Source organism: Dreissena polymorpha, chromosome 3 (genome assembly GCF_020536995.1).
Source record: "Dreissena polymorpha isolate Duluth1 chromosome 3, UMN_Dpol_1.0, whole genome shotgun sequence".
Classification (NCBI taxonomy): domain Eukaryota; kingdom Metazoa; phylum Mollusca; class Bivalvia; order Myida; family Dreissenidae; genus Dreissena; species Dreissena polymorpha.
Window position 1 is genome coordinate 90,323,102 of NC_068357.1, and position 16,818 is coordinate 90,339,919.

A 16,818-nucleotide genomic window follows, 5' to 3' on the forward strand; every position below is an offset into this window, starting at 1 on the left:
ATGAACATATTGTGTGCCGTTCACTCGTATACTCAATGTAATAACAAACATAACTGAGCCTTACTCTGGGAAAACGGGGTCTAATGCATGTGCGCAAAGTGTCGTCTGCACAGGCTAATCAGAGAAGTCAGCTTTAGCTTGTATGGTAGTTTTCGTTTAAAGGAAGTCTCTTGTTGACGAAAATCCAGTTAAGGCGGAAAGTGTCACTCCGCACCGGCTTATCTGGGACGACAATTGACGCAAATGCAGTTAGTCCTACCGGTATTTCCACAGAGTTAAATTCATATATTGACTAAAGAAATGCAACATAAAGTATGTCTGCTCCAGTCGGGCCTGTCTTTGAATGACATACATGGCTTATTGTATCAAACATTTAATTAGAACCACAAATGATTTTCTATCGTTACTGGTTTCAAACTCTAAAACTGTTAATAATGGCTGAAAATATCGACATAAATTTATTTTCGTTTCAAATAAAATCATGTTTGCAAAAATTGTCTATGTCTGCATTTTAGACACAATCGAAAATAAGAAAGACTCACGTCAGAAGATTCGAGTGCGACGGAAAAAGACGCAACAGAATCGCAAGCAAAATAAAAATGGGAAGCGTAAGAACTTACAGTTTTGTTTATGTTTTGTCTTTACTGCATTCACTTATCGGAGAGAAACTCCATCACCATTCAGCCTACCCTACCCACATGGGATAGTAGTTGTATATGCAGTTATGCCGAGAAACTTAATTGTTGCCGTTGCATGATTGAGATGCTGAACATTCTTAAAAACTGACACTTTTTTAACTAAATTTTTTAAAGTTATTGCTTTATCATCCGGAAGCATTTAGCTTAAAATAAATCGAAGATTTTATTAACTATTATTCAAGGGGAGAATGTAAGCATCTGCATGTGCGGTTGATCAAAATTAATATGTCCGGTAATTAGCAATGCTGTGTTATACTAATTAAATTTATATTTCAGAATGCACGAGCAAAGAAAAATCTACATTTAATTCCAATTTAGTCCGTGTCTTTACTGAGGAATATAATCGGTCGATGAGAAATTCCCAAAACAATAAACCAGGTAAGCCGTCGTACGGTGCTTTTTCGTCTGACGATAAACTCAGCTTTCGCAAAATTATTTTACTTTCACAGAAGACAATAACACGCAATCAATCTGCACTCGGCATCATTTTTCATTCAATTAAAGAATGTTTGAGTGTTTTTCCAGACATAAGAGGCGTGTCTGTGCAAATATTATATGAAACACTTGTTTATTCTTTACGATCATGGGTTTTTATAATATTTCGTTTGATCTTCTTAAATGAAATGCGCCTCATATCGTTTGATTGTAAGAAGGAACACTTCGGAAGCAAAGATTGCCCCTGATATTTTGAAGTATCTTCTTAAGCAGGCATATTCGTAGAGGCAATAAGTGTTCTGCAAAATAGTGATAGCATAAATAAATGGACCTTTGCACGTTGAGGGACATTGACACACACAAAAAACAAATATGTTACAGATTCGCAAATTTCCGTTGGTGTTATGATAATTGTGAGGAAACAGTAATTCTGAACGTTTACCATGCTCTAAAATATCCATGATGTGCATCTCTTGACGATTTAAAACCCTGAAAATTATAAAGGTTTGCAACGCGAAACGATTGATTAATTTCAAAAGTTCTGTTGTTATCGTTATAATTATGTTGTGACACTACGAAGATTGCTTATATAAAGCATAAAATACATCACTCATTGTATGAGCACGGATGGCCTAGTGGTCTTAGCATTAGGCTTTTACTCAGTGGGGTCAGTGGTTCGAGCCCAGTTGAGGGTTACTTTTTTCTTTCTTTAATTTTATTCTTGTTTTTTGCGGAGATGTTAAGATCCAATGTTTACATTTATCAATATACTAGTAAAGCATTTAATGACAAACTTCAATATCTGCCAAAATCAGTGAAAAGGTTCCTTTAAAGCTTGTATTCAGTACTGACATTTACTGTCTAGAAACAAATTGACACTTTTGATTTATTTCAAATAAATTAGGTACGGTGAGGTTATTGTACGATATTAATTGGCTCTATACCAGAAATACATATTATGATTATGGGATTTTGGTAAGTAACCACTTTCAAATGCCGTATGCCATAACCCTGCTGTTGCCGCTACCCACCCTAGATATTTGCCGATGTGCAGCCGACGAAATGCACGATTTGAAAATAAGATTGGAACAGGAAATATCAATCTTAACCCGTCAACAACAGATTATGCAATACATACCAATGCACTCGCGACTGTCTGTTTAAAGACACTACTCACAACTTGAAACTTTTAGTAGGAGTGTTAGGAGAATTTTAAGAGATTTGTAATCGGAACATTAATATGTCTGGGACGCAGCTAAGAGTAGCAAAAGATAATGTGATAGACTTACATTAAGAAAATCCTTCATAGCTCGAACCGTTTTTATTTCTGCGATATTTAATTACAATGGCCTGAGATGATTGTTTAATATTCTTCGACAATGCACATGGCGTCTACCTTGGCTTAATTCTTTGGAAAACGCCTAACGACAGAGCGAATCATTCTTGCATTCCAGAAGACGTACGATTGTAGCATTAAAAAACGTTGTAAAATTTACCGCAACACGGAAAGGCCCCCTTGCACATATTGCCCTTCCCGATTTGTAGTTGCCGTGCCTACAATTGGGTTAATCAGTATTCAAGTATTATTTTATGACATTTATACTTACTTACACAAAGTTACCACTATATAACAAGGATGCAATGTGGAAATATGATCTGAGTAATTTTTAAAAATTTTGCAAACAACTTTCCACACTTGATTTAACAGAATAATTAATCATGAACCAACTTTTAAATTAAAACATTTATGATAAGTTGTTTTAATATCATTTATAAATGTATTTAGTTAATATTTAGACGGTACATTCAATGCCACATTGTCTAACCAAAGTAACACACATACTCTATACAAAGTGAAGTTTTTTAGAAGACATCTATTCAACATAATTATTATTTAACTGTTTATTCCACCGTTTAGTATTCTTTAAGATTGTTTTAAACAGGTTATCGTCATAATTCGTCACTGCGTAGGATGTTGAAAAAGAAAACGGAAAAGCGGATGGATCTTTTGTATACTTTATACCTAATATTCATGTACATTATACCCGTGAACTATACTGTATGCATTCTCACTGTGTGTATTGTGTTTCAGATAAGAAAGATCCATTGATTGACACAATAGAGAAACAAGTGGTGGAGTGGAAGTTTTCACAGTACGATCTGAATAAGGACAATTTGCTGCAAATTAAGGAGGTAAACGCGTTAAGGCGTTTGGTAAAAAAGTTCATAAAACCGAGGTCCTGCGCAAAGCGGTTTCTTAAATTCTGTGATCCCGACAGGAACAAGCTCATTGAGAGACAAGAATGGTCGATTTGTCTCGGTGTGGATATCAATAGTGAGTACATTTTTATAAGTTGTATGCATTTCAATTAATTTATACTTTCTGTTCTGATACGCATTTAAAAATCGGTCTTATAATACAATATGCATCGTAAAGTATTGTACAATTAAAATATTCATGTATAATCAGTTTTTGTCATGATATATAACATTGTGTATTTAAAACAGAAGGCTGCTGTAAAAAAAAACATTTTAACAAGGCATCAATTGATTTGTTTTTAGAATTGCAATCTCGTGATTTAATAGTACAATTATTTACAATAATTATACATCATTATTACTGGACATATTTTTGAAATAACCTCTACTTCTAGCGTTTAATAATTAATATTGATGTGTTTTATCATTTTGGAATGCATTTATATCATGCATAATATTTATACCATGTATATTTTGTGTCTCAGCTTATTATCCTTCATGTATATGGTGACGGGTGCATGGTTTATCCTAATTATTAACCTTTAAAAGGGATGTTTGGCAGTTGTCATAGATACCACAAACTTTTGTAATTGCATGGCAACAATTAATATAACACTGGTTGGGTGTCCATCACAATAACATATTAAAGTAAGTAAGAGACATATAATCACATAGCAGAATTTCTTAAAGTATTATGACTAAATTACACTCAAATTGAATTGTTTAAATGCACACGTGAGTGTAGATGGAAAAACAACACCACGTGTTTCATAATAAATTAATCATGATGTTTTATGCTTTAATTTTCCGTACACTTTATGACTGCCAAATCAGAGTTCACAAAAATGTTTCAAAAGAGAACGGATCGACTTAATTTCTTGAAAAACATTTAGTGCGGTGGAAAAAAAGATTAGTCTTGTGATAAGTCCTGTCAAATTTCCCTTAATATTTGATGACAGCAGTTTGTTCTAGTGGCGTCAAATCAACCTTGCTTGGTCTCGACACCGTATTTTACCAGTTTCTGCACTAGAGTTTCCAATAACTTTCTCGCCTTTTTTTCAATGCCCTTAAAGAAACCGAATGTGCCATTTCTTTCTTCCATGCCTTGCTTCGGCGCTGCTGTCCTGACTGTATTTATTTCAACAACGGATTCAGTGTTCACATTTGTTTCTATCATCAAATCTTTAATTTGATATCACTTGAATTGGAAATTGTTTCTAATAATTTACGCAGTTTTACATAATTTACAATGCATTTTAAGAATGCACCCGATATATTTGCAACATTCTGTGGATCAGTGGGATACATACTTGCAGCAATTTGTTATGTATCGATTGCTAATCATGATCAGCCTTATCTTCATTAACCACGTCTTCAAAATTATATCGTATCGGGGTGTTATCCATTTGAATAAACTATTATTTTATCATATAAACGAAAAAATTTCGATGACCTCCTTTTTGTTAACCATTGCTTCGCCTCGCAAGCTTTGTTTGCTTTAATTTAAGTGGAGACTTTGTTTCTGTTATATTGTCTCAGATAAGTTAGTGATGATTTTAACGGAATACTTTGAACACGAAACGGCTAAACACAAAGTAATTCATCGACGAATGATGTGTATAAATAAATTCACAAAAAAAAACAAAATCTGATTGTCCCTCTACAGCTTCCTTACTACATAGGACGTCGTATATATGTTTTGTCAAAACGTGCGTTTCATGTAACAGAGACAAAGTATTTTCGTCGTTTCATATATTCCGACTTCCTACTAACTGTGTTTACAAAAAGGCCAGGCAAGGGAAGGTTTCGACGGCTCAGTAGAACGTTTTGAATTCACCTCGTTTTCATATAGTTTCTTTTCGATTGTTTATCTATCTCAACTCAGAAGGGGAGGGGCGACGGACGACCGAAGCTCCGATCGAGTTGACAACAGGTGAAAGTTTAGTCTCACATAGCATAGTTCATAAGAAACCATCCTCCTCCGCCTCATCCTCTTCCTTCGCATCCTCCTCCTCATCTTCGGCTTCATCATCTTCATCTGCAAAGCGCAACAAAGGTATGTCTTCCGACTCTCTAACAATTTGTGTGCCTGTTATTATATTTTGTATATACAATTTTCAAAATAACTTGATTGCTACAGATTTTTGGACGGTGGTTGTTAATTTATTCGATTTGGCCAGAAGTAAAGTCTCGTTTAATGTTCAATATAAATTCTGAAAAGTAAACACAATTAACTGTTTTTTGTCTAAAAATGTTACTGCATAAAATAAAAGCCTGATACTTATAATATAGAGACGGTGGCTCAATCTGAATTGTTTTATTTGTGTGTACTTATAAAACAACCGGCATGTAAGAATGTCATCAATCAAATGTTTTCACACTAGTCATATGTACATTTCTTGCAACAGAAAGTTCATTACATTTCCTTTCGCTTTTTCTGCATCTTATCCTGCTTTGCGTATCGCATTTAATCTCGATTTTGCCATATTTTTCCAACAATAAAATGTATTTTCCTGAATATTTTGATTTATGTTTACACTTTATTAGACAAAATTTCATTTTTTTCACGGAATAACTTTAAAAAAATATAAACGACACATGAAGTAACTATTGATACAACGGTGTTGGGTCACATTTTTATATACCGTGGAACTCACAAACAATTATTTGTGTTTTTATCGCATATTTTCTAGAAACATTGTCTCAACCAGTATTTGCAGTGCTAGATGAAAGTAAAATACAGAGTAATGAAATAAAATTAGGTATGATAGCTTGATAGAATAATATCTTTATTTAGTGACTTCATAAATAAAAGTGAAAAAATCAACTAAATGCATCTGTGTTGTTAATCTGCCACCTATAGGCGAGATTGAGAGACCACCCTTTCCTGCTATCAAAATAGACGACACCTGGACCGCTTTCAGCAGGCCTCGCGTCGACAAAAACGAAACTGCTGAGAAAAGTAAGGAGAAATTGATCCTAGGTTTAAAATCTAACTATTTTACGCATGCGTGAGAAAATGAAGGCAACATTTGCGCATCATTAGCGCTCCAGTAGCTCTGCAACCTTTTCTGCAATTCTCAATCTCTGCAAGCTAATTGTCCTTTCAGTTCGTAAACAGATATTTATCTACACGTATTCAGAAGATTTCACTTTATTTTCGTGGCTTATAAAACGCTATATTTTACTTATAAAAAGCGCTTTCTTTTGTTTCCTTTTTGTTGTTATATTTTCACTGAACTTTTGTTGTATGTTTCATTGTGTCTCATTGCATGAGAAAATAAAAGTATGGTAAAACTTAATATAATTTTTGAATAATACATGGAATTTTTTTTAATAATACATGGAAATCATAATTATATATATCTTGGGAATATCATAACACGCGATCCTAAACGTGTTGTTTAATAGCAACACCCACGTGTTTTTGTAGATCACAATGACTGTCGCACTGAACGAGAGGCTGCCCTGGAACAAGATCGGGATAATCCGGACGCTGGCATCTTTTTGCCTAGGTGACTGTCTTATCCGTTATTGGCTTAAACAATATTGTAATAATTATATATGAGAGCCGGTCTCTGGGAGTGCATGTGCAAAAACAATCGTACCATATAAGCCTGTGCAGTCAGGAGAATAATGAGGGACAACCCTTTCTGTCTAGACTGGATTTTTGTTTAGAGGTAAATGTTCTCAAACAAAAATTCCATAAAAATGAAAGTGACGTCCCTTATTGGTCTGCACACGCTACTCAGTGACGATACTTACGAACAATAATAGTAGCAAATAGTATCTTCGATGTTATTGTATTCAAACAATAGTTAACGGATGTGTGTAATATCCATGTTATTAATCTATATTTCTATCCAGCCATCGTTGGTTACACATTTAGCATATTTTAATTACATTCGGTGTGGTTGTTTTTCAGCGGTCTCCTAAAACGATTGTTTCTATTGGGAGTTGTTTATATTACTCATACTTTTATCGGGTTTCAACATAGATTATTGTCCAGTAGTTTGCATACACGTGTACATTCACGTATTACTAAATCTTATTGCGATGACTGCATGTGTTCAACAATTAATTTTGACCAGTACATGTACCATTTATGAAGTCCTGATAAATACAAACATATTTTATCCAATATAACAGCCGTTGCATGTATATATTTTGATCGTATATTTATTTATTCAATCAGAGATATTTGATCGTTAACAGTGTTTCTTGTTTTACACTCTATCGGAAGATATATGACCGTTTGTTCACTGCTTAAGATCAAAATTTTACCCAAACCGGCCATGTCCTTTGTTGTTTGTGCGTTCATTTGTACCAAAGTCTTCGAAAATTGGGCTTTATGCATGTGGGTAAAGTGTCGTTCCAGATTAGCCTGTGAAGTCCTCTCAGGCTAATCAGGGACGAAACTTTCACGCGTTTGTATTAATTTTTGTTTAAAGGAATTCTTTTTTTACGACATCCATTTGAGGCATAAAGAATCGTCTTTGGTAGTGCAGATTGCACAGGCTAATGAGGGACGACACTTTACGTTACATGCATTATGTCCCTTTTTCTCAGGGCGAGACTCATTTATATGTTTACCGACCGTTTAAATTTTAACGTCCGCTTGTTTTCTACTATAATTAAAGTGACGCTGTATTTTTAGGTGTACGCCCGAGGGAAAGTGGACGCAGGCCCAATGCCATAATTCTACGGGCTACTGCTGGTGTGTTGATGAAAACACGGGCAAGCCTATCGGTGGAACATCCACGCAGGACACTCGTCCTAGTTGTGACTTCGGCGATGAGCGGAAGATCCAAGGTACTAGTATGTGGCCTTTATTTCTTTTATTGATTTCCACCTTAATTTCGTTTACGACATTTTATTCGATAACTGGACGTTGATTCTTATATCAATAAATGACCATGGAGTTATAGTTTACATACGGTATATAAACATGCATGAGCTGTTGACTTGCTAATCTTAACATTGTAGCAATTAGTCTTCGTGAAATGTGCACAAGTATTATATATGAACATTTTCACTTAACACATAATTAAATTCTTTTCGTGTATTGCTAACTGAAAAATTGTGATGTAATAAATCAGGATACATATGTGCGAAATAAGTTGAAGTAACTGAACTATTTGTCCAAAAAGGCAATACTCGTACGGATGTCATTTTTACTCTAGCCTCGTTCTGATAATACTTGGCTTAATGCATGTGCGTAAAGTTGAGTCCATGATTAGCCTGTGCAGTGCGCACAGGCGTAACAGAGACAACACTTTCCGTCGTAATTTGATTTACATCAAGAAAAGACATCCTTCATAAAAGCGGGAAGTGTCGTCCTTGATTAGCCTGTGCGAAGATACACAGGCTATTCGTGGAACGACATTGTACAACACTATATTTTGGCCGATACTTTGCGCACATGCATTAAGTCCAGTTTTCCCCTAACACGGCACAGTTTCTAATTGAAAGACGTCATGCGTGTACTTTAAGGCTGCACATACGCCGAGAAGCAGACGTTCACGGCAGAGCTGATCAACGTAATATCGACGGAGATGAAGGACTTTGCGCTCAACAATAACACCAATCATAGGTTACTATTCTTTGTGCATTAAGAGGGATCAGTAATTCCCCACGAAATGTTTTATCTCCTCACCTGATTGTTATGCTAATTTAAGCAAAGTTAAGCACCGCTATTGGAATCAGGGTTTAATGAATGTGCGTAGCTATTCATCCCAGTTTAGCTAAATCAGGGACAACACTTTCCGCTTAAAATGATTTTCGCTAAGAAGAGTCTTCCTTTTTTTGAACAATGTCATACACTTAGAAAGTGTCGTCCCAGATTAGCCGGTGCAGACGCACACGCATTGAGCCCGTTTTTTTTTCCTGAGCAATTCTCATATTTATTTCCATTCATTAAAAATAACCTAAGGACACCTTTTTCTCGTTGAATACTACAACGTGTTCTTTGTTTATAACTATTTAATCTCTTAACACGTTTTATGACTGTCTATTATTGCAAACGAATCAAATAATTTAACCGAACAATGACGATGCAATTATACGTGGTCTGAATTTGTGTTTAATGTTCATTCGTTTGTTTATCATGCGTGCCATTGAAGACGTCGTTTTCTCCGTTTGGTAAATGTCCACTTATGCAACTGTCGTTTTCAGTTTGATAGTAACTGACCCCAAACAAAGTATACAAGAACGAGCAGCCAGGTGGAGGTTTCACACACTGGACGAAAACAAAAATCAGGTTCGTAAAAAAACGTATGCCACGAGATATTCTGAGTCATCTAAAACAGCACTATGATTAGCAACTTAGTAAACGGCATACTGTTTCAGATTGAAAGAATGTGGCAAACTGTTGATATAAAATATATAAAGGGAACAAGAATCAGTAGAACATATCAAAGCCCTTTGTATGACAGGCTTTTTTATTTTGTAGCATTACTATGTTTACTGCAGTTGTAGTGCAAGCCTAGAGTACATGGTTTATTTACGCAAAAGAAATGGTATACATTGAGGACAACTGTGCACGAGCTAAAAATTTGGGGTATTACTTGATATACGAATCCCGCCGTCCTCATTTTATGCAATGTCCCGAAACTGATGACAAACGATATTTTCTTCATCTTCAAACACAATCGTTCAATCAAACTGTTATTTTTTTGTTTAATGTAAATTGTCGTATTGTTTGCGTTCTTTTTACATCCGAAAATTGGTGTTCCGTTCTACTGTAAAAAGATGTACCCTCACTGCGTAATTACCAATGTAATACAACACCTCCGTTATCTACTTAATTGCAGGTCTTAACATGTAAAATCCATGCATCAAATTTATATTACGCATACTTTTGTAAGATGTCGATTCGCTTTCTGTTATAGCAGTAAATAATTTTTAGAACGTGTGTCAAAAATTGTTTGGCGGTGTCAAAGATATAGTTAGAAAATCGTTGTATTGTGCATATCACTGCAAATAGAACTACCGATAGTAATAATTGATTTTATTTGCATATTTTTTTATATCATTATATTAGAATCAAATCAGCAACATTGCCGATGCCTTGATACATTTCCTCGGCTTGTCTCAAAGTGAACATCAATAGTCTCAGTTGTTAGAGCAAATTATACAGTATTAAAGACCAGAGAAGTCACGTGTCGACAATTATTTACCTCCGAAAAAAAGCATTGTCCCATTTCATTTATAACCTATTCGAATATAATAATAGGGTTATAAACTGATTTATTGAGTTAAAATACTTCTTTGTTGTTGTATATTTCTCATATATTGTAGGCGATAGACAGTGGCGAGATAGAAGTGTTCAAGGGCACGACATTGAAGAATGCCCAACAGAAGGGGACGCGGAAGTGCGCGCGTAGATTCGTGAGTTACTGCGACGAGAATAACGACAAGAGAATCACCGTGGACGAGTGGATAGAGTGCCTCGGAATAACACGTAATTTTAAGACACGTTCTGGTAAAACTGGGCTTAATGACAGACATATTATTTAATTGGCGAATTCCACCAAACATAGCTATTTAACAAAGCAAATATTTCAATTAAATAGCATGTCAAGGAAATGTGATGCCATAATATTTAGTTTACTTGCGGAGAATGTTCTTAACATAGTCGATGTGAGTTTAATATTCTATGTATTTCAGAAACACGGTGGATATTAGATGGATATTAGATTAATTAGTATTACAAGTAGTCAATAACATTTAACCAATCCTATATTCAGATACAAACAATAACAGCAAACTTCAGCAGACATTGAATACAGTTTGAACAAATATAGTGTCTGTCAAAATTAGAAATTAGACAAAACAGACACATTTATTCATGTACTATTAAAGTTAACATCCACCAAAAGAGTGATATTATTGGTTCATGATGATTAAGTTGGTTCCATGTTTAATTGCGAAATTACTTAGACAGTCCCAGATTTTAGATTTTGTGTGGTTTTAATAAGCTGAATGAATTTAAACATACTCGGCCTATGTGAAGTCCGTACAGGCTAATCAGGGACGTCTCTTAACGCATTTATGGTGTTGTTCGTATAAATAAAAATAAAAATCCAGGCTAAGCGGACAGTGTCGTCCCTGATTATTCGGTCCGGATTGCACAGGCTAATCCGGTACGACAGTTTACGCTTATGCATTAAGCCACGTATCACAGAACGAGGCGCAATTATAAATATTGCTATGTTTATTGGTTTGGGAAACTAAATATATATTAAGCGACAATTATAAACTTTGAAAAAGTGGGGGTAACAATTTTAGAGTGTACGCCGGTTATCAATAATACTGTATAAAAAACGTCATGTTTAATTATATTTTCTACATCATATATTTTTGTTGAATGTTTTTTATAATTGATTCGGTTTCCGGTAACTAACAATTACATTTACCAGCTTACATTGACCAATCTTTATGAATATTTGAGGATAGAAATTTTGCGTGGAGATTTAGCTTGGGATTGTATTTGGTGTGTATTATGTCAAGTTCACTGTTACTATTAATAGAAAAACAGTTTCTGCTCATTTGAGTTTGAATATAGATATTGCACTGAAATTGCATGTTCAGGTTGATTAAATAAGACATTGAAGATATAGCGATTGCATTTGGGGTAATCAGGGTCAAGGTCTATGTTTCAACATAACCAACACAAGGTGGTCTCCAATTTATAACTTTTTTACATCGACAAAACTTGATGAAACGTATGATATACAGAACTTGCATGGAAACCTAGCTTGGAATTTTATACGAGGCATGTCGAATAAAGGTCGCGGTCACTGTAATTTAATGTAGATAATTTCATGCGCTCAATGACTTAAGTTTGGATGGAGATTTTGAACTGAAAAGATGTGTGTTGGCACATTTCCTTCAGACTTATCTTAGGATTGCATTTGGGGCAAGTAGGGTGAATGTCAAGGTCACTCTTACTTAACATCGAAAAAAAATAGTTCCCAGTGAATAGCTTGAATCTTAATTGAGGTATTTCACTGAAAGATGTTGTACATTTTGCTTCATTGTAGACCTAACATAGGAATTCATTTGAGGCCAACATAACATCACTATAACTATTAATATTAATAATAGAAACGGATTAAAAACTTGGTTATTGATTGCGATATTGTGCTTGATGTAGATAGCTTCTATGTATACCTAGTTCGAGGTTCCATTTTGGATCAATTTGTATATGATCAATGTTTCTGTTTCTAAAAAAAATGTTCAGCATCGATTTTGCAAGGAGTATTGTTCAGAATGATCTTTGTTGGTAGTGAAATGCAGATCAAGTTCGGGTTTGCTTTTGACCAGTTTGATCAAGTTAAATACCATGCTTCTTGTTTCATATCTGCATTATATTATTATATAAATTTATTTCATTTCAGGCAATATAAATATCAATCTGCCATTCAATCCAAAACGAACTGGGAAAAATCCATTTGACAAATACCTAAGGGAGAACTAAATACAATAGAAGGCATTCAAGGAGCCAAGCGATAAAGAACCATTCGGTGATTGCCAAGCCGGTGAAGTGTTGAATCCAATCGATATGTGATACATTATGATGCTCTGGAATATTATGAATCATGGACGAATGAGAACCGAATTATTAGTACATATCGCTTGTGGGCAGTCGTTGATGTCACAGATTTGACTGTTATATTGTAGGTAAAGCCTCTCTTTTTGTTACTGTGAGAGTCTAAAAAAAGTTGAGAGTTTGTCAATTATGACTCGGGTGTCTAGATAATGACGTGATATCTATTGCAGCGTAATGCAACGCATAGTCCAAACCGATTGGAATGACTATTATTCCACGTATTGAGATGTACTTTTATGTTCATTATTGAGGCATGCGATAAACGTTTCCAGCAATGTTGATCACAAAGTGTGCCAAACAAATATAATTAGTGCCGTTATTGACTTACATCCTAAACGCTAAAACCGCGTCTTCCATTTCTGATGTATGGATGTGTTTCGCTGGGCATAGCACAGATAAGTGTGTATTATATTATCAAACACGTGGTAAAACGAGTTTAGTTATGTGAACCCGTGTACATGTGCGGTGAAATACGCTTTCATGATTGCCTAAAATAGTTCATATATTCTGTTTGTTTTTTATGTAATTAAATTATACTCTTTTGGGTTTTAATTATTTCAAGAAAAGATGATTTGTGAAAAACGAGTACTTTTGACAGATATAGTCATGAGAGAATATTCGAAGTAAAAAACAACACATGATTAGTCATGTCCCTGTATGAACTAGTTAAATGATCAGTCATGTTCCTGCATTAACTAGTTAAATTACGTATTAATCGACATGTACCTTAATTCCTGCTTGTGATAAAGAATCTAGACTGATTTTCATTAATTTAATGTTTTGTTCATTCTTAAACTGCGAATCAAACGGAAGGGTGGATTTTTAGCTCAACTGAGCACAATGTGCTCCTGGTGAACTTTAGTGATCGCATCTTGTTCGTCGTTCGTCGTCCGTCGTGCGACGACAATATTTGCCTTGTTAACACTATAGAGGACACATTTATTTTCCGATCTTCATTATATGGCTATAGTAAAACTTTGTTAACTCTATAGAGGCCACATTTATTGTCCGATCATCATGAAATGCGGTCAGAAGATTTGTCCCAATTATATTTTGGACGAGTTCGAAAATAATTTCAGTTGGTTGAAAAACGTGGCCGTCAGGCGACGGGGCATTTTCCTTAAATGGCTATAGTAAAAACCTGTTGACACTCAATGTCACATTTATAGTCTAATCTTCATGAAACTTGCTCAGAACATTTATTCTAATTATATCTTGGATGAGATCGAAATTGGTTCTGGTCTGCTGAAAAACATGGCCATCAGGGAGCGGGTCTTTTTTCCTTATATGGCTTTTGTAAAACCTTGTTAACACTCTTGAGGCCAAATTTATTGTCCGATCATCATGACACTTGGTCAGAAGATGTTTCCTAATTATTGCTTGGACGAGTTCCAAAATGTTTCCAGATGCTTGAAAAACATGGCCGCCAGGGGGCGGTGCGTTTTTCCTAATATGGCTATATATAGCTATAGTAAAACCTTGTTAACACTATAGTTTGGTGTTTCTGTAGCAATAAGGTTTCAACAGGGTAGGGGAGCTAGCCCTACCTCCAACCCTCCTCCCTTTTCAGCGCGGGCTTTTGGGATCGTCCTTGGCGGAGATTAACACTATAGAGGCCACATATATTGTCCGATCTTCATGAAACTTGACCAGATAATTTGTCCCAACGATATTTTGGACGAGTTCGAAAATGGTTCGGGTTTTTTTTAACATGGCCGCCAGGGCGTAGAACATTTGTCCTTATTTGGCTATAGTAAAAATTTGTTAACGCTCTAAAAGTCACATTTATTGTTCAATCTTCATGAAACTTGGTAAGATCATTTGATTTATCTTGGATGAGTTCGAAAATGGTTCCAGTCTGTTGAAAAACACGGCCGCGAGGTGGCGGGAAAGCTGTCCATAAATGACTAAAACCTTTTGTTAGCACACTTAAAGTTACATTTCTAGGTCACTCTTCATGAAACTTGGTCAGAACATTAGTTATAATAATATCTGGGGCTGAACAAAACAGGTCATTTTCTTTGTATCTCAGGTGAGCGACTTTGGACTTTTCAGGCCCTCTTGTCGATTTCTATTTACTTACATTTTCTATCATACGAATTTTATGTGACATTTAAATGCGAACACATGCTGACACTAAGGACTTAATGTGAGGTGACAGTTATACAAATTGTTATGCCAAAATGACAAATGTGTACACGAATTTTATAACTACAACCAAAGGCAAACACCTTTGAAGTGACACTGTGATTAGCATTATGCTATGAAGTAACTGTATTGTGTTAAGCAACATACAACACGCTGCAGCCGGGCCAACCGGAGTCGCGCTAAGAGTGGCAACTAAAGGAAGGAAGCAAACGGGACGAGAAAATAGGTCCAGTCAAAACGATAGTGCATAATATGTCCAAATATGTATGATGTCATGAACCGGGCCTTAAATTGTTATGAATTTATGCAAACATGCATAGTATATTTTGCACGCTGTCGCCAAGAATGTTTGTACAAATAAGCCGGCAACAGCGTTTTAATATTAGTAAGCTTTATTTGTGCAAACATAGACGATTATTTACTCCTGACATTTTTGTTTTGTACATCTTCATATTTATGTTAAGCTATAGTTAATATTACATTGCTTTGATTATGATTATGACGACATTTTTATAAAGATAAAAAAATATGATATAAACATGTGATAGTATCTAAAGTCGATTTATTTTTTTTACAAACAAGTCAAACCTATTGACGACTTTTAAGATATATTAAAGTCGTCGATCGTGACTTTGACTAGGCTTTTTTTTCGTTTGCGACACGATAACATAATAAACAGCATATGCACGTACACAACCATCACATTATTTTTTACAATGTCACAATAACAAAACAAGTGTGTAATAAACAGACGATTTTGAAAATTCGCAACGAAATAAAAGTGAACATGAAACCTTTTGTATCATGTGGCAAAAGAAAGATACTATGTGCATTTTTTGACAAAATAATGTATTGCATACCTCGAAAGCAAAGAAGAACATGTGTTCCAACGAGCTCAGATAGGAATTGCTAAACTGGTGAAGAGAGAGCATGCCATCGCCTATAAAGTACCTATTGCAGACTGCAGTCCAGATGCCAATTGTTTACTATCATCCAGTTTCTGAACAACAACTCCAACCGTAGACTTTGCCTTAAATCTGTTTCAGTTGGTCTAAGTAAGTAATATTAGATATGCCTCGTTCTGTGAAAACAGTGCATAATGCATGTACGTAAAGTGTCGACTTGATTTTCGCTAAGAACAGACTTTCTTCAAACGAAATGTTACAAAACAGAACAGATTTATTTACGAATAAAGCATATACAGCTAATCGTCAAATAACAATAAAGAAATCACAAACACACATAAATACACATGCGACAAATTAACAACAATTGTTTTTATGCATTTTACTATTATATGTTTTTGTGGGAATGTAAGAGACGGCTCTTTACTATTTCCTTTAAATAAAGTTATTTGTTTGTTCAAGATCAGTCATTGATTGAGCAAAAAAATGTGCAGTTAGATATCATTTACAAAAGTTCACTTCTGTTGAATTATAATTCTCTATATATTTTCGGCTCTTAGATAATGCTTTAATACAGAAATAAGCAAGACGAATCAGTATAGATTTTCAGGTCACATTCAATAATTGTAAAAAATGTATTACTTCGGTAAACGTCGGGTGCAAGTCTAAAATTATCATATAAAGGGCATATCCAAATAAACATGGTATTCATCTTTAATTTCCTTAAGTGTACAAACTTTACAATTTATTTCATTTCTTG

At 34.9% G+C, this 16,818-nt stretch overlaps 1 protein-coding gene across 1 annotated transcript in view; it reads left to right on the forward strand.

Moving 5' to 3' along the window:
- The window catches only part of LOC127875240 (SPARC-related modular calcium-binding protein 1-like), a 48,957-nt gene extending 33,248 nt beyond the window's left edge, over positions 1-15,709 (forward strand). The window contains exons 4-14 of the mRNA XM_052420127.1: positions 516-608; positions 975-1,076; positions 3,226-3,468; positions 5,245-5,448; positions 6,256-6,354; positions 6,826-6,907; positions 8,050-8,210; positions 8,886-8,985; positions 9,567-9,651; positions 10,692-10,854; positions 12,794-15,709. Coding sequence (XP_052276087.1) covers positions 516-608; positions 975-1,076; positions 3,226-3,468; positions 5,245-5,448; positions 6,256-6,354; positions 6,826-6,907; positions 8,050-8,210; positions 8,886-8,985; positions 9,567-9,651; positions 10,692-10,854; positions 12,794-12,873 — 1,412 coding nt within the window. The 3' untranslated portion in view covers positions 12,874-15,709. The remainder of the gene's footprint in view (positions 1-515; positions 609-974; positions 1,077-3,225; positions 3,469-5,244; positions 5,449-6,255; positions 6,355-6,825; positions 6,908-8,049; positions 8,211-8,885; positions 8,986-9,566; positions 9,652-10,691; positions 10,855-12,793) is intronic.
- Positions 15,710-16,818: the final 1,109 nt, after the last annotated feature.